This window comes from Furipterus horrens, unplaced genomic scaffold (genome assembly GCF_987537825.1).
Source record: "Furipterus horrens unplaced genomic scaffold, mFurHor1.1.pri manual_scaffold_4, whole genome shotgun sequence".
Lineage (NCBI taxonomy): Eukaryota > Metazoa > Chordata > Mammalia > Chiroptera > Furipteridae > Furipterus > Furipterus horrens.
This window is the reverse complement of record NW_028327174.1, coordinates 202,116,103-202,133,457: the sequence shown is the minus strand read 5'-3', so window position 1 is coordinate 202,133,457 and position 17,355 is coordinate 202,116,103. Positions and strand designations below refer to the sequence as shown.

The 17,355-nt window shown below is 61.1% G+C and overlaps 1 protein-coding gene across 1 annotated transcript in view; it reads left to right on the top strand.

Moving 5' to 3' along the window:
* AK8 (adenylate kinase 8) overlaps window positions 1-6,212 on the top strand; it is an 80,906-nt gene extending 74,694 nt beyond the window's left edge. Inside the window, exons 12-13 of the mRNA XM_090274936.1 lie at window positions 4,390-4,470; window positions 5,862-6,212. Of these exons, the coding sequence (XP_090131062.1) occupies window positions 4,390-4,470; window positions 5,862-6,099 (319 nt within the window). The 3' untranslated portion in view covers window positions 6,100-6,212. The remainder of the gene's footprint in view (window positions 1-4,389; window positions 4,471-5,861) is intronic.
* Window positions 6,213-17,355: the final 11,143 nt, after the last annotated feature.

The following is a 17,355-nucleotide window of genomic DNA, read 5'->3' as shown; positions in this document are numbered from 1 at the left end:
CCAGGGCCGGCAGGCCTGAGACCGGGGCCGAGCCAGAGGCCTCGGACGCTCAGGCGGTAGTTTGTTTACCCACGCTTCCCACCCTCCGCGGACGTCTGGGCCGTGGCGACCCTGGGCTGTTGCGAACAGTGCTGCTGTGAACCTGGGGTACAAACACCTGTCCGCGCCCCTGCATTCGGTTCTCTGCGGGTCGTGCCCAGGCCTGGAGTGGCCGCATGACGTGGAGATTCTGTTGACATTTTCGGGGAGCTGCCATACTGTTTCCCTCCGCAGCTGCACCACGTTCCCCTCCCGAAAGTCCCCCTTCCTCCACATCCTCACTGACGTTTGTGGTTTGCTGGTGCTTCAGTAACAGCCCTCCGCACGGGTGTAAGGTGGAGTCTTACTCTAGTGACTCGGGGTGCTTCGTCTGGGGTTTTGCACAGAGTGGGGGCTTATGGTTGAGATCAGGGGTAACAGGGCAGGCCCCTGCCTCTAGGCAGGATGGGACGCCACCGTCAAAGTCAGTTGTTTGGTTTTTTAAGTTTATTTATTTACTTTTTAGAGAGAGGGGAAGGGTAAGAGGAAGGGAGAAAAACATCGATGTGCGAGAGAGACATTGGTCGCCTCTCGGACACCGCCCGCTGGGACCCGGCCCCCAACCCAGGCACGTGCCCTGACTGGGAATCGAACCAGCAACCTTTTGGTTCACAGGCTGGCACTCAACCCACTGAGCCCCACCAGCCAGGGCCAAAGCCAGTTCTTATATGTCCTGTCTCTCAATGTATCAAGTCAACCCACGGGTCCAGAGAAAACTCCAACCCTCAGTTGACAGCGGGTTTAGCGCTGGAGGGACAAGCTGCATGGCCCTGAGGAGGGCGTCCTTGGCTCCCCACACCGGGCCCCAGGCAGGACGGCCAGAGTGGGTGGGGATGCCAGCTGTCCTCGGGCATCTGACAGCAAGGCCCCGGGTGACACAGGAGTCCTCACCCGAGACTCAGTTTCCCCATCTTGTACCCTGAAAGATTGGATCAGAGCAGCTGATCTCAGCTTTGGCTACATTCCTCAGAAGCTTTTAAAAATCTCCATTCCCAGGCCTCCTCTTGGGCCAATTACACCAGCATCCCTCGAGGTGGGGTCCAGCCTCGGTCTTCTCGAGGTCCAAGGCAGGCCGGAGGGTGTGGCCTCCTGCAGCTGCCTGAGATTTAGGACTGCGGGCCTCCCAGCCCCTCCCCTGGAGGCTGGGGCCGAGCAGCTCTGGGAGGGGGTGCCAGAATCTGTATTCCAGACCTCCAGGGGACCCTCGAACGCAGACGCCCTGGGCAGCACGGAAGCAGAGCGGCATGCCTCCCGCATGGGCGTGCGCACAGCTCGCAGTGGGTCCTGTTAACCAGGACTCCGTTCACGGGCGAGCAGGGCCACCCTGCTGGCTGGAACCCCGCCTTCAGTAGCGAGGGATCGGGGGCACCCACCAGCCTGAGGCGCTGCAGTGGGTTCAGGCTGCCCTGTGCTCCATGCTGGAGTGTCCCCGCCCAGCACGCCTGCTCCGCGTGTCCTTTGCCCTCACCATCCGCCTTCCCTGGCTGTGTCCTTATGAACGAGCAGCAGCAGGCAAAAGCGGGGTGGGGCGGGCTCCCCGCTCCCCCGCCAGCGGCAGCCCCGTGGCCCTGGGCCTCCCGATCAGAAGCCCCCCGCCCAGGGATGCTTCCCCAGCGACATGTCTCAAGGAGCAGTGTGGTGTCCTTGTGCTTCTGACCTTCCCAGCCTTTCAGGGGCCGCTCCCTCGAATACTGACGAGTGGTCTTGATACATTGGGTTAAAATCTTCCAGTGCGGCTTGTTTACAAAGCAGCCTCTGTTCCAGGGGATTGGGAACTGGCTTCCTTTCTGCTGGCATCCGGGTCAGTGCGTCAGCCGGCAGCCTGCTCGGGGGCCCCGCGCGCCCAGAGTGGAAGGGACAAAAGCCTGTGTCACCTCTGCCTCCCGGGTTCACATGCTCCCGTCTTGCGTGTCTTATTTGGTGGCTGTTCTTTTGTGGCACATTGTGCACGGAAGTCATTATTGAGGACATGTGCAGGGAAGAAGTGGGTTTTCGTGGCTCCTGCCCCCCCACCCCCCTGATGGGGAAACCATGGCGCCCGCTCCGTGGACGGGGGCGGCAGCGGCTGCAGCTTCCCTCCAGCCCCAGCGAGGGGCTTCCTGGCAGCAGGGCCGAAGCAAACCTCAGCCACGAGCCTGGGCCGAAGAGCGAGAGGGAGGAGAGAGGCCGCGGAGCAGCTGGCCTGCAAGGAGAGCGCGTTTGGCTCGGGGACTCGCATTCTTTTAAAGCTCACACACTTCCAAGAAGGCACTGGCTTTGGAGAGACTGGGTGTAGTCGCAGCCCTTCAAGAGCAGCTGCAGGAAGCACAGCTTAGGTCGGTGTCAGCAGGAGGAGAGGCTTATGCTTTCAGGGCAGGAAAGCCTTGAGGGGCCAGTGGCTTCCGGCACGCTTGGCCCAGGGCCCCACGTGGTAACTCTTAGCACCTCTCTTTTCGCGGGGTGGCTTCGTTCTCAGCAGGCTGGCTGAGTGCAGGCCCCGGCCGCCCCAGCTCCCGTACCCTCCAGCCTCACAGCCCCAGCAAGAGCGAAGTCCTTTCTCCCCGGCAAGCCGGTGGCAGGCAGCCTGCATCCTGACCCCGCTGTGGCCGGGAGGAGCTGGCACGCCGATGCGCCACATCTGGGCCACATCCGGGCCTCCCTCAGGCCCAGCCCTCAGTCCTGGGGCGAGGAGGGATCAGGGGGAGCCTGTGGGCAGAGGGGAGCAGCGAGGGCGGGGGCAGCGCGCAGCATCTGGGGCAGCCCCGGCTGCGCCTCCCCACAGTCTGCCGTGGCCGCGACCTCTGTCCCCAGACCAGTGACAACCATGTTTAAGAACGGGCACCCTCTCAGACTCTGATGAGAGGCACGACCCCGTCCTCCCCCGGAAGCACAAGCAGCCCACCGTCCGGTCTGTTTCCATGGGTCGGGGGACCCGCAGGTGCCTGGTTCAGACGCCGGCCGGGCCGTACGAGGCGGGGTGTCAGCATCCGAAGGCCGGGGCGCCCCAGGTTCCTGGAAACGGGGAGCCGAGCCTCCGGTCCCTTCCGGCCCTGGCGTTTCAGGAGAGTTCGCAGCTCGACCAGCGAGCAGAGTCCTGGCTGAGGTGGCAGAAGCCAGCACGAAGCAGGGGGCTTGGCTCGGCTGCCAGCCTGCACGCCCCGGGTCCCCCCATCCGCTCCTCACGTGTCCTGGGCCCCCGCAGGTGGCACCGGGGCCCAACAGGGGACCCATGTCCAATTGGACCCACTGGAGCCTGGCCTCTTGGCAGCCCACGCAACACCCCTGGGCGGCAGCTTGGGGCCTCTGCGCTCAGGGAGCCAAGGCGTGTGCGCCGCGGGGGGCTGCCGTGCAGGGGGGAGGGGACGTCTCATTCATGTGCGTTTTCTTACGCTCAGAGGGGCTTCTCGCCTGGGGGTGCCTACTTGAAGGTGAGACGAACAGTCTGTGGGTGCGCAGGGAGGGCTTGCTGTCCCCAGTGGGAGCTGCACACACCCATCGTCCAACCTGGATGCCAGCGATGACGACTCCATTAAATGTTGCATGTCAGCTCCGTACACGGGGCCTGCTACAGTGCCTGGCTCACAGCAGGCACACCCCCAAATGTGTGTAATGTGTGTGTGCATTCAATACAGTAAGTGAGCGATGGAATATTCCAGAAGTTACTTTAATCAACAAACCTAGATTTTTTTTTTTTACGATCTTTATTTTTAGAGAGAAGGGAAAGGCGGGAGAAAGAGAGGGAAAGAAACATCAATGTGTGGTTGCCGCTTGGACACCCCCACCTGGGGACATGGCCCACAGCCCTGACCGGGAGCCACACAGCCAGGGCCAGACCTAGATGCTTTAACATTAGAAGGCAGGGCTGGGGCCAGGTGTGGGGGCCGGAGCCAGGAACACTCAGCCTTCACGCCCGTGCCCCCCCACCCGCCCCGCACACGCTCACACGGCCCCGTCTCTGTCAGCCGGGGCTGGCGACACTGGGCTGGGCTGTTCTTTCTGGGGGAGGGGGGGTGCACCCAGTGCACTGTACCCACGAGATGCCGGTAGCACCCCCTCCCCAGCTGTGACAACCAACCAAAAATGTCCCCACATATTGATTCCCCATGTCTTCTCGGGGTAAAACCACACCCGACTGAGAACGCCTCTCCTCAGGTTTTCTATCAAGAAAGAGTGCCGCTGCCTGCGTCCTTCCCCGGTGCCCTCGAGAGCTTCGCCCCCAAGCCCGCGCAGATGGCCCCCGAGGCAGCACCCCCTTTCAGAGGTGCGCGCCGACCCTTGTCTCGGTGGCCCGGGGTTCCTTCAGCTGACCGTGAGTTTGTTCTGTCCCCGCAGGGTGTTCTTCCTGAACGTGCCGCTAGATTCTGTCATCGAGCGGCTGACCCTGAGAAGAACTGACCCTGTCACCGGAGAAAGGTCAGTGCCAGGCTCCTGGAGGCCGGCCACCTGAGGGCTGCCGGGGCCAGGCGCCCCTGGGGACCTCCCTCTCTGTCTGTCTGGCCGATGCCTGAGCCGGGCTGCTCTAGGGACAGCCAGGTGACTGCTCCCAGGAGGCTCTAGAAAGGGGGTTCGTCCAACCAGCTCCCCTGGGCAGCATCCATCGACCCTCTTTGCCTGAACAAGGAACCAGGAAACAGATGTCTGAGGCCCCATAGCAATGGTAGTGACGTCCGCTGCGCTGTCTGGGCGGCAGCTCTGGCCCCAGCCTGTGTCACCTGTGTGTGCGTCCCTCAGCCTTGGCTCTCACAGTGACACTACACCCCCACCCCTGCCGCGGGAACCTGTGGGCCTTCCCATGGTCACAGAGGGTGAATGCTGGGTGTTATTATGCAGTCTGACCAAGTACAGTCACTGCGTTCGTGTTGACATGCTATTTAAAGTCCCTGCAGTCACAAACGAGTAAAAAGCTTCCATCCTCCCTGGTAGCCAGGGCCACGTTTCTGGGCAACCAGGGCCACGTTTCTGGGTAACCAGGGCCACATTTCCAGGGCCACATTTCTCGGTAACCAGAGCCACGTTTCTGGGCAACCAGGGCCACGTTTTTCAGTAACCAGGGCCACATGTCTCAGTAACCAGGGCCACGTTTCTCAGTAACCAGGGCCACATGTCTTAGTAACCAGGGCCACATTTCTTGGTAACCAGGGCCACGTTTCTCGGTGACCAGGGCCACATTTCCAGGGCCACGTTTCTGGGCAACCAGGGCCACGTTTCTCGGTGACCAGGACTACTCCAAGAATGGAGTGAGGAGGGGCAGGAAGGTAATACCAGGATTTTCTGAACTATCGGCCCTGTCTCTTTTCTCCTTCTGGCTGCCAGGGGACAGTCCTTTGCTGACTCACATCAAGTGTGAGGGCCCCGTGTTGCCCTGGGGTCTCTCCCAGCAGGGACCGTCTGCGGCACGCCCTGTCCAACCCACGCCCGTGTGTTGTTACAGCGTCCCCTCCCCCACGTCACCGTAAGCTCCGTAAATGTAGCATCAGTGTCTGCCCTGCTTGTCCCTTGTTGTCACTAGCAGATACAGTGCCGGACAGAGCAGATGCTTCCTAAGCGTGTGTGGAAGGAGGGAGGGAGGGAGGCAGGGCGAGGACGGGCTCCGGGCTCCCTGTGCCGCCCCGCTCCGCCCGCGCACGGGCCGCGTCCCGGGGCCTGGAGCCCCTGCGCCAGCCGGGCCTATGCACACAGCAGGCGCACCGCGAACGGGCGCCGGGCGCTGCTGCTGCTGCTGGCGACTGACGCGGGCCGCGGGAGCACAGAGGGCCCCTTTCTCCCCGGCCATCTGGGTCATCTGCTCCCCCTGCTCTCCGCAGGTACCACCTCATGTACAAGCCACCTCCCACCATGGAGATCCAGGCCCGTCTCCTGCAGAACCCCAGGGATGCTGAAGAGCAGGTCAAGTTCAAAATGGACCTGTTCTACAAGAATTCCGCTGAGCTGGAGGAGTTCTACAAGCAGGCCATCACCGTCAACGGGGACCAGGACCCGTACACGGTCTTCGAATACATAGAGAGCGGGGTCATCCGTCCGCTGCCCGGTAAAGCCCTCTGATGGGTGTGCAGCCAGGAGCGTCCCCAGGGAGGAGTTACCCGCCCCCCACCTTCTGGAACCTCAGCCAAGCCAATAAAGAGTGCAGGGCACAGTCTTACGTGTCCTGAAGAGGAGGTGGCCTCGTTTGGGGGTCTGGGAGCACAGGACGGGCAAAGCCCAGGGGGGCTGTGAAGCAGGGTGGGGAGCGGGTCAGAGCCGGGATGCACTAGGGCCCCAGCACTGACGCCCCCATGTGTGGGAAGGTCACCGGCCCCGAGCCTCCCCTTTCCCCACCAGGATGGGGGTGTCGCTGGGACCTGCTTCCCAGGCTGCCGTGGGAGCTGGGGTAGGGAAGGCTCTCCACGCAGAGCCTGGCATGCAGCCACCCCTCAGACGCAGTTCTAAGACCCCAGCGTCTCTAGAGCACTGTGGTTCGGCAGAACTCTCCGGAACAAGGGCACGTGCCCCCTGCCCCGTCCAGAACGGCCGCCAGCAGCTGCAGGTGCGACTGAGGAGCTGGCTCTCGGTTTTACTCCGTTCTCGCGGATTTCCGTGTGGATGGCCCCGTGCTGCTAGGGCCCGCCTCCTGGGCAGGCGGGTCTGGACACAGCTGTTTCTCAAGGCCTGCTAGAACCCCGTAGCAAGCCGGCCTCACGCCCCCGGAAACGCTCCTCTGGGGCCTGCAGAGCCCACGGCGCCCAGGCTAACGGAGCCCGGGATCCTCTTTCAGGAGTCCCCCTTCCCCAATAGGAAGATGGCTGGGTGGTCCCTCCATTGACAGAGAGGACAGTGTGGCTGCAGAGCGGAAGTGACTGGCCTAAGGTCGCTCGGCTCCATGGTTGGACCTGAACCCGGGGCTCTGGCGTGCTCTGTCCGTGGGGCCTGGGAACTCCCGGCCTGCCGGCCCAAGCCCCTGGTAGCCTGGGGTGGCCCACAAGCCCTCCAGCAGAGACCTGCCCCTCGCTCCTGCTGTGGGGTGGCCATGCCAGTGGCCACTGCTGTGCACTCGGCCAGGCTCCTGGGCTTGCCGCCTGCTTCTGCCCCATCCACAGGCAGGGGGAGTCCTGGGCCTGCCGGTCACCTCTGCCGGGCAGCACGGTCCGCGCCCTCCTGCCTGCCCTACTCAGGCACTGGTACCCCCTCCAGAGACTCCATGGCAGACCTGGCTCGCCCATACCCGATTTCTTCCCAGCCCCCGCAGGACGAGGCCGTCTACCCGGAAAGTCCCCTGGGAAGGGACTCCTGCCCATTTGGCCTCCTCGGAGCCCAGCAGGTCCCAGGAGGGGTCCCAGTCACAGACCAGGTTACCAATGCTGCCTGCTGTCCCCAGCACCCGCTGACTAGAGGAGACAGAACCGGGAAGGCAGCCAGCCCGGCCTGTTTAGGAGTCACCTGCCTCCCCCTCCCCCTTGCTTGTCATTTCAGATACAAGGGGACAAGATCTTACTTTACTGGAACTGTCAGTGAAACTCCATTTGGATGTAAATCCTTAGCCAAAGGAAAGACATGCTTGCTTTGTGGATGACCTACTCTCTGGGGTGGCCCACCGTTAGCTCCCCTCCCCCGCCCCGAGAGCAGGATGCCCTCTGAGCCCCCCGCTCTGTGCAGCACTGTGAGGCAGGGATGTCCTGCCAGGAGCAAGGGCTGTGGGACGAAGCAACCTGGGTCCCCATGCTGCTGTGTGACCTCGGGCAAGTTACTAAACCTCTTGGATCCTTATCAAAGGAGAATACCATAGCCCTTGCCGGCAGGCGGCCCCGAGCAGGTGCTGTGGGCGGAAGGAGACTAGGACCCGGCACCCAGGGAGCACGCGCCTGCCCCTCCCCCACGGTCCCCAGCGCTCAGGCCAGTGAGGAGGGTGGGGCTCCGAGGGTTGCCTTGCAGAAGGCTGCCCGTGGTGGGGGGGCAGAGGCTCGTGGAAGAGGGCGCCACTGTCCCTCGTGTCCACTCCTGGACACTGTGGGACCTGAAGTCTGGCCGCCTTGGGGCTTCTAGCAAGTCTTCAACAGCTGTGTCTCCAACTGCCCCTGCCCAACACAGCAGAGGGGCCAGGACGCAGAACTCCACGGGATGACAGTGTGGCCCCTGCCTTCCCGCAGTCCGGGTGGGGTGAGCTCGTCCCCGCAGCCTCCCGTGGGACCTGGCGTCTGGGCCCCTTGGGCTAGGGGTTGGCTGGCTGGGCTCTGGCCATGTGGCACAGGGACAGTGTAGACTCCATTGAGATGCGCTGGGTGCGCCCTGCCAGGGTGGGCCCAACACGCTCCGGACACGCTCCAGCTTGTGCAGGCCACGCCTCGGACACTCGATGCGCCGTGAGCAAACCGCACCCGTCCCCCTGTGGCTCCGCATGCACAGCTCGGGCGCCCGGCTGGGGCCACGGGCACGGGCTTTCCTCTCTGGTGCCCTGGCGGTGGCATCAGCATCCAGTTCCGGCCACGCTCCGGGGGTTGGGCTGGCTGGCCCGAGGACCAGCACCTCAGTAATGTCCAGGGCAGCGGCTGTACCTGAGGTCACCGAGGGGTGGTTCACTTGCAAGGGAACAGACGGTTCCGATGTTGTCATGCAGGTAGGTCCTTGGTTCATTTTCAGCCCCTCCTGTCATAAATGGTCAATGCAAACGCCCCTCGCTGGGCTCCCAGTCGCCGCCCTGGCCTGGGGTCGCGTCACAGGCCCCTCCCCCACCCGCCCCCGCCGTTGCCACAGGTGTCTCTCCTGCAGCTGATGGGAGCGCAGGTGTCTCTCCTGCAGCTGAGGGGAACGCATGGCATCTGCTGCCGCCTCCCAGCGGCCCGCTCGGCTCTCCCGCCCAGGGATTTGGAAGGAGAACGGGGGGGCCGCCTGCAGGACGGAGAGGTCCCGCGAGGCAGCAGCGCCCCCCCCCCACGTGTGCCCGCATTTACGGAGGGCTCACTGCGCCCGCACCCGGGATGCCACAGAGGAACGCGGGCCCAAGCCCCCTGGTGAGTCTCACTCTGCACACGTGACAGAAATGAGAGTCAGAGAGACCTCCTGATTTCCCGTGTTTCCTGAGGCCCGCTCTGTGCTTGGGTCTCTCCAGACCCCTCTGCCCTCCCAGCAGGCACCTCTCCGCCTGGGGCACCAGACCAGGGTGGCGGCAGGCGGCGGGGCTGGCTGGTCTGGAGGCGTATCCCGGCGGCAGGCGGGACCGGGTCTGTGGTCTTAAAGATCCTGCCGGCCACTCCATACACCATCGACAGGGGGCCCCAAGGGGAACGGGCGGGCGGGGACCGGAGTGAGGCCGGGGCTCAGGGGAGACCCCCTGGGGGAGGTGAGGGTGACCAGGGAGCTGAGTTTGAGGCACACAGGAGGGTTCAGGGGCAAGGAACATGCTTCCATTTAAAACATGGACATCTTGTTGCGTTAGAAATGTTCTCACTAAAAGGTCACTGATTTAAAGCCCCGACCACACAACAGGAGCATTTCTCGGAGTGAAGCTCTCATCCTCGCTGCAATACAACCTGCAGGTGGCATTTACTAGAAACAACCGAGTTAAGAGTTTGGGGAGAAGGAATGAATGGATGGACTGGTGGGTGCGAGCAAAGAGGGTCGCTGCCCTGTAGCCCCTTTTTATTGTGGTAAGAACACAGCATGCGTTCTGTCCCCGTCATGTTTTCAGGGCACAGGTTTATTCCTAGAGTAAATCACTTTGGTGCGATGTGTCACAGCTCTGTTATGCAGTAAGTTACTTATTCAAGTGCATGATGAGTTCAGTTTGATAACATGGGCGCCGGATTTTGCATCTGAGTGAGTTAGTAAGGTTGGTCTTGGCTTATTTGGGTTCCCATCAAAGTGGGTCCGAGACAAGGCTGTGGCTTCAGATCGTTTATCTGGGAGACCCCAGGAAGAACCTGTGTGGGAACAGGGACAGTGAGACAGGAAAGGGCGGGAGAAAGCCAACACAATCCAGGTAACAGGCAGGACACTGCTGTGGGCACCCGGGGGCAATCCCACTGGGGCCCCCCAGGACACCTACCGCCATCTTGCAACCACGCAAACCCAGGGGGCGCCTGAGGAAGCCCTCGGGCAGGTGAGCTGCCAATGCGCCACGTCCAGAAGCTGTCTGATGCTGGGCTGGGAGAAGGGCACAGGGTGAGAGGCAGGCCTCGCCTCTGCTGCAGTCCACCCCTGAGGCCGCCCGCAGTGAGTCAGCTCTGCCGCTGGCGCAGGTCGCGGCCAGCCCAACGGCGGGTCCGGAGACCCGGCTCGGAGCTCACCCGCCGCAGGGGCCCACAGGTGAAACGGATACACAGCGTCACTGCCCACTCCCACTCCCAGGCCGTAGGTCAGAGCCCGAGGCTCTTGCGATCTCGGGGCCCATGAACCCCACCCGCATAACAATGTATGTCCTTGCCTGCTGGCCTGCCCGGGCGAGGGCCCCCAGCGCCAGGCTAGCTTCAGTGGCGCCGGACTGTGTTCCTTGGCGGAAGCACTCCCCACCCTGGGGACGCAGCAACTCTCAAGCCCAAGGCTCAGGCGGTGGCAGTGGGAGCGCCTGTTCTTGCAGCGGTTCACGGGCATGGCGCCGGGAGCCACCCTCCTCCCGCCGTCGGCTTTTGGACTCATGAACTTCAGCGACTTGGTGCCACAGTAAGGCTGCCGGTCATCATGGCTGTTGCCTCTCGGATCTAGATACAGCCGTGCCCAGCTCCAGCCGTGCGGCCACCAAAACGTCCTGTGGCCAGGACTCCAGTGTTCATCGGCGCCCAGGAAGCCTGGATGGGCCGCGCTCAGAGAGTAATGCTCCGTGGCAGAGGCGTGGCCGTGCCCTGGGACCCCGGGGTCCCGTCCCGCACCTGCTCAGCGCTTTGGGCGACTCCACGCAGCCTCCTAATCCACACAGATGCCGTCCTAGCTCCACTGGATCTGCTGGGTCACATGCCCAAGTGACAGGATGGCTTGTATCACCGCCTGGACCTGCTGCGGACCCCCTCAGAACTGGCAGCCTCTCGAGTGTCTCAGTGAACGAGCCAGGGCTGTGTTCCCGGTGCAGGCCGGCCGCCCTTTGCTCTCACCCTTGGCAGGAGGCCCAAGGTGCAGCGGCCTGTCCTTCCCTCCAAGGGACGGACACAGCGCGCCTCAGCCGCTGCCTCCCTGCACTTCAGTCCTGTCTCCCTCCTCCCGGCACACACTCGCCCATGTTCACGTAGGGGCCACCCCCTGTCCCACAAGACTAGTGTCCTTGGACGTCATCGTGGGAGGGAGGAGAGTGAGGCCCAAGGGAACACACCCCCTTGTGCGCGTACAGTTAGCGAATGCAGGCAGGTCGCCAGCGGCCAGCGGTTCGTGCTGCGGGGGACTTGAGCTCGTTTGTTGGGAATGAGGCCGCAGTGGTCATGCGCCTTCCTCGTGTTAACACACGGACAGCAGACGTGTCTGTGGTTACACGGAGCTGCCTGTGACACCCGCTGTTCTGTACCAGGCTCGCTCTGACGCTTTGTTCTTCACGATTTTTTATCAGCCCCTCCTACATCTGCCCCCTGTGCTGTGTCAGAGTGAGACGGTCCCCACAGACGACCAGGCCACTCCAGGCATCAAGTTGTCACAGCAGCGGCAGCTCTGCCCGACGTGATGTCTTCACCGGAAGAGACCAGCCCCCGGCGGGGACGCATGCGCACTGAGGTGGCGAACGCCCGGCTTCCATGGCCATCGGAGCAGAGACCGGTAGCAGTTTGTATCCTCCTAGGAAAGGCTGAAGTCCCCAGTCACTGTCTTGTCCCAGGGCGCTAGCCCCTCGTGTGGGGACACTGAACTGAATGTCACCTCACTGAGGAATGGTAAAGGAGGCGACCGACGGTAAAGGTGGGGCAGTAAATTCCTGCTCTTAGGTCAGGGCCGCTGCCGGGCCTCTGCCGTCGCAGCGCTGGCATCACGCTAGGAAGTCCAGTTCCGTGGCAGCTACTCTCGCTGGGAATCCTGGCTGGGGACGGCCACCGCAGAGCTCTCGGTGACTCAGCACGCACTCCTTTGCTTTAGTGAAAGCAGCACCTTCGTTGTAGGGGTAGTGCCGTAGTAAGAAGAGACACCCGGCTGAAGAAGAGGTCACATGAGCACACAGATGTGGCGGCCACCTACGAGCCAGGAGCGGCGGCCCCCGAATGGCAGCCATCTTGCTGGCACCTTGACCTCGGACGTCCAGCCTCCAGAACCGTGAGGCAGACACCTGTGTGTAAGCCGCCAGCTGATGGCGTCCCGTCACGGCAGCCTGAGCGGGGACGAGTGACTGTTCAAAACAAAGTAACCTCGTCTGCAGGGCTCATGGCGCACGCGTGAGGAAAACATACGGTGGCACGGAGGTCGGGGGAAGTCTACGGGACAAGTGGGGATGCGCGTTCCCAGGGCCCTTTAACGCCGTCCAAGCCCTTGTGTTTTGTATTTACCGCTGTGTGACACGCGTGGTAGCTTTTAGATCAGTCTGACAGCCTGCTTTAATTGGGTATGTTTACTTACATTTAACGTGATTATTTTCCTGCTTGGGTATAAAGCCATTATCTTACCATTGCTTCTCATTTCCCCACCCTATTCTATGTTCATTTTCCGCCTTTCTTCCCTTTGGATTATTTTTAAATGTTCTAGTCACCCACCCCCACCCCCCGCCTTGCTATTCTTTCAGTGGCTATTCTAGAGGAAACGCTGCTTCTCAGAGGTTCACTGGGTTTGTCGTTTTACCTGCTCTGGACGGTGCAGGGCTTGGAAGACTTGACGCGGGCCACATGTTTATTTCACTCTGAGTTTTCTGCAGTCACGGCTTTTCCCACGGCTCTGCCTCCTTAGTGTGCGCTCCTGCCGCTTCTGTGCGCGCCCCACCCCCACCCCCCAGCAGCACCCGTCGCCGCGTCCTTCAGTGCTGGTCTTTGGGGAGGCCTTGTCCCGCCACCCCCCTTACTGGTCCGCAGAAGTCTGCGTCCTTCTCAAGGGCGCCTTGCGGAGCTCAGAATCGCAGGCTTGTCCTCTCCTGCCACACGCGGACGGCGCCCAGTGCGAGGCAGCTCACGTCCTATGGGTGCTCCTTTCAGGGGCACACGTCGCTCCTCTGCTCAGACCTTCCGTCCTGACTTTCCGCAGTTTTACTGTGGTCCGTTTCGGTGTATTTTCCATCCTGTTTACCCTGCGTGGTGTCTGCCTGGCTCTTCCGGTCGCTCTCAGCAGGACACTGGTCTGAGTTTATTGCTGAGAAACGGCTGCAGTCAGGACTTGGTTTCCCTCCTCACCAGCTCCTGGCACACTGGTGTTAACAACACGTGGTCAGCATATGACCGTGGCTGTCGCCTGTCTCCCCCCATTCCTCACGCGCTTTCCGGAACACACGGAAGACAGGACTGGTTTCAAGGTGGCTGCTAATAGCCCTTCTCGCACGGTCACAGCTCCGCGCCTGCTCAGGCCTGGGCACGGCGTACCCTCGCTGTTTCACCACAGGCCGTGCGAACCCGGTAAGGTATGCACGCGACGGACAAGTGATGCTGTCACTTATTTATTGTGAATAAAAAATGGGCCAGGATAACAGCACCAGTGGCTCTGCACACGAAACACAACATGCCGAGGGCAGCTCACGCGTGCAGAAGCGCTGCCACTCCCAGCCCCAGGCAGTGCGCAGCAGCCTTGTCAGACTCTGAGGCCTGGAGTCCGACGAGAGCGGGGGGCGTCCAGGGTGGGAGACAGCTGAAACCAGCGGGCTCTCAGAACCGGGGAGCTGGCCAGCCACCCACCTGGCAAAGAAACAGGGCGCTGCTGCCCCTCCTTTAGTGAGAACTAAAACAAGGCCGCCGCATGGCGCGACACTCTGACAGATACCCTCCAAGGTCAACACTTGGTGTTCTCTGTAACCCTGCCCACGCCAAGCTTTCGCAGAAGCCTCTGCCCTAATGTCGGATGAACGCTCAGGACCCCGGTGCGTCACCCTCGGGGAAGGAAGGCTAAGTAGCGCTAAGGACGTGGCGTGGTCTGGTTCAACACCAACAGCTCAGTTCAAACCCAGACGACCCTCTTCTGGCCGTCGGTTCTTCGCAGTTTTGAACGCGTGGGAAACAGTGACCGAAGCCTCGCCTCACAGGTGGCAGGGAGTGACCCCACATGCCGTGAGCACCTGCTCTGTGCGAGGCACGTGACGTTGGGTGCTGCTGGAGGTACCAGCCCGAGACGGACAGCCCTGCCCTTGGGCTTACAGTCTAGGACCGGGCACCAGGCACACACGTGCGAGGGTGGCGCCTTCCAAGCCAAATGGGCTCTTACTCTTAAATGTATCATTTAAACACGAAACATCTTAATACACTATTGAGTCAGAGGGCAAAAATGGAAAAACCATGTCATTTTTTTTAAACTTAAGTTTCTAGATGCCTATTTTTATTTCAAAAAATGTCATGTAAACATACAAAAATTCAAAGCTGAGCTCAAAGATTAGCACAGGCATTGGGTAAACATAAAATATCAGTATACACAACGCAGGCTTATTTCTCTACGCACTTATTTTTGTATAAACAAGTTTGACAGTCACTCTCCTTTCATACATTAAAGTCCAAATCTGAGTCCAAGTGGAAAAAGACAACTGATTTTTGCATTTAATTCTGCGTCAGTACCGAAACCGAAAGCACACACCCCAGCCCCATCGTGCGTTGGGCAAGTGTAAAACCTCGAAGTGGCGCTGGCTCAAAGCCCCACGGCCTCCCCACCGTCCCGTGTGACCCCCTTGCAGGACCTGCCCGTGAGAGCAGCGGCTTTCGTGCCGGCGCAGCGAGCAGCTTTGCACCTTAGAAGCGCACCCACCACTTACGCCTCTGAAACGGACTCCTCCCGCCCGCCCGCTCTCAGTCCCGCCGCGGGGCCGCCCGCACCGCGGCTCTCAGACTGCGCGCCCCCTCCGCCCCCCAGGCCTGGGACGGACTAAGGGCCGCCATGCTGGGAACCCCCACAGCACTGCCCTAAGAACGCCCGACTGGGGCCTCAGACTGCACGTGAGTGTCCCCGCCAGCGCAGTGAAAGCTCCAGGAAAACGCAGGGTAGGAAAGGCCAAGTCACCGACCGGACCAGGACGGGGGAGAAACGACCACTTTCCGAAAGGATGGCCCTCTTCACAGGACATCTTGACAGTCGCTTCCCCAGTTAAATCTGCTCATTTCACGCAGTTTTCAGAAACAGCCTTGTCCTCACAGACTACCCACGCCCGACACTGACCTGTGCCCAGGGAGGCGCTCAGTCCGCTGCATCGCCTGCTGCGGCAGGGAGAGCAGGTGCCGCTGCGCTCAGCACCGGGGGCCCCTGGTTCCGTACCCCGACTTCGGTGCCATTCAGTCCGAGGGCATCCGAGTTTCCTGTGCTCTGACGGTCTGACCAGTCATGTATGTTAGCAGACACGAAGCCCTCAACTCCGGAAATGCCAACAGCGCCAGGCCGGGCCGGCTGAAGGGTAGTAACCGAAACCCAGGACGCGGTCTCAAACTCTGCGCACAGCGGCCGACGGGCCCTGCCACGGACCGCTAAGCTGAAACCAGTCTCCGCGGGCTCCGTTCGTGCGGGGCGGCCCAGGCTCTGGGGATGCCCTGCAGGCCCCCGCGTGCCCGACGCCACCGACACCCAGAGGACGACGAGCACAGGACGCCTCTGTCACCGGCTGCGGAGCCGGGCGTGACGGGCTTGCCGTGCAGAGGCCCCCCTCACCTGCCTTGCTGCTCGCACCGCCCCGTCTGTAAAACGAACAGAGGGCAGAGTGTGCCTTTCCCTCCTGACTGTGACTGCAGCGCGGCCGGCTCAGCCTCAGCGGGAGTTTGGCGCATCAGGAACACGGCTTTGTGTGTGCGGGGGCGGTAGGAGGGACGAGGAGCTGAGACCCAGCGTCCTCTGGCCACGGGACCGTCCCCTGGTCACTGCAAGTGTGCCAAGCGTGCCACACCCGGCCGCTCTGTCGGGCCCTGCGCGCCTCTCCCCTGGGCGGTCCGACCGCAAAACACGCCAACAGCAAACACAGCGACAGCCACCAGGTGTGTGTGCATCCAAATGGCACCTTCTCCTCTGTCAGACTGGCACAAAATGTATGTTTTGGTGTGCCGCACATTTTGGTAATTGGTTTGTGTGTGCCATAAACCAATCACTAAAATAGTTAGAAAATCACCAGAACAGGCTGAAAACCACTGCCCCAGCCCGAAGTCCAGCCGGGGATTACCGCGCACTCTCACACAGAAAGGAACCGAGGGAAGCCAGACAGCTGACCCAGTTAACTAACTCTTGCCTTCAGGAAGAAAAGTCAGCTTGTAGAACTTTGTATCACCGATCGTGTCCTTTCCAACACGAGTCCCTGCGCGGAGGGAGCAGAAGGACTGCGGTCCCAGGGGGCGTGAGGGAAGGACAAGAGGGAGGAGGGGCCGAGAGAAGCGGGGCGACAGGACGGGCTCGGTAGCTGACCCGGGACGCCAGTTCCTGGTTTCGTTCCAAGAACCGAAGGGTTTCACTCTGCGCCAAAGCAGCCGTGCCGCAGGCGCTGCGGAAGCCAGCTCTGTGGTCTTTGTTTTTCTTAGTTTACTGGCTTTGAGAGAGAGGGGAAGGGAGAGTAAAATTGATTTGTTTTTCAGCTTATTGATGCATTTATAGGTTGACGTTTGTATGTGCCCTGACTGGGGATTTAACTCACGATGCTCTAACTAACTGAGCCGCCCTTAACAAGCACCAACAAGCATCAGTTTCTTCTGAATTTTATCAAGATGATCACAACAAAACATATTTTAATATTTAATCATTACCTTTAGCATTCTTTTAACCTAATTAACTGCAACTCACTAATGGGCCTCACACACTTCAACAATAACGTTCTCAAAACCCTTTCAGAGGCAGAGGCAGGAAAATGTCCCCCTCTGCCACAAGCCCTGCCCGTGGTTCTGACCACCTTTGACGCTCCGGCAGAGGCAAGAGCAGGTACAGGTCGCTTGAAATCTGGGTGGCGGACACAGGAGGGTTTCAGAATATCAAGCGATCGATGTCTTGTCTAGAATAACAGAGACAGATTAAGCCCAGGCAGAGAAAATGAGATGCAGGCCCGGATATGACCCCCCAGATGCAACAGTGTCGCAGCCGCAAAGGTGGAGTTGTGTGGACTCTGCCCCCACCCCTGCTGAGCATGGTCACTCCCAGCAGCCACTGCTGAGGTTCCTACAGTGACCTCTGAACCCACTGGGAATCCACTGGACAGAGGAGGCCCATTTCTGGAAGGTACGGCAGGAAGCAGTCTGAGGGTTCCTGGTGACCCCCCACTTTTCCAAAGGGCCTGACCCCCAG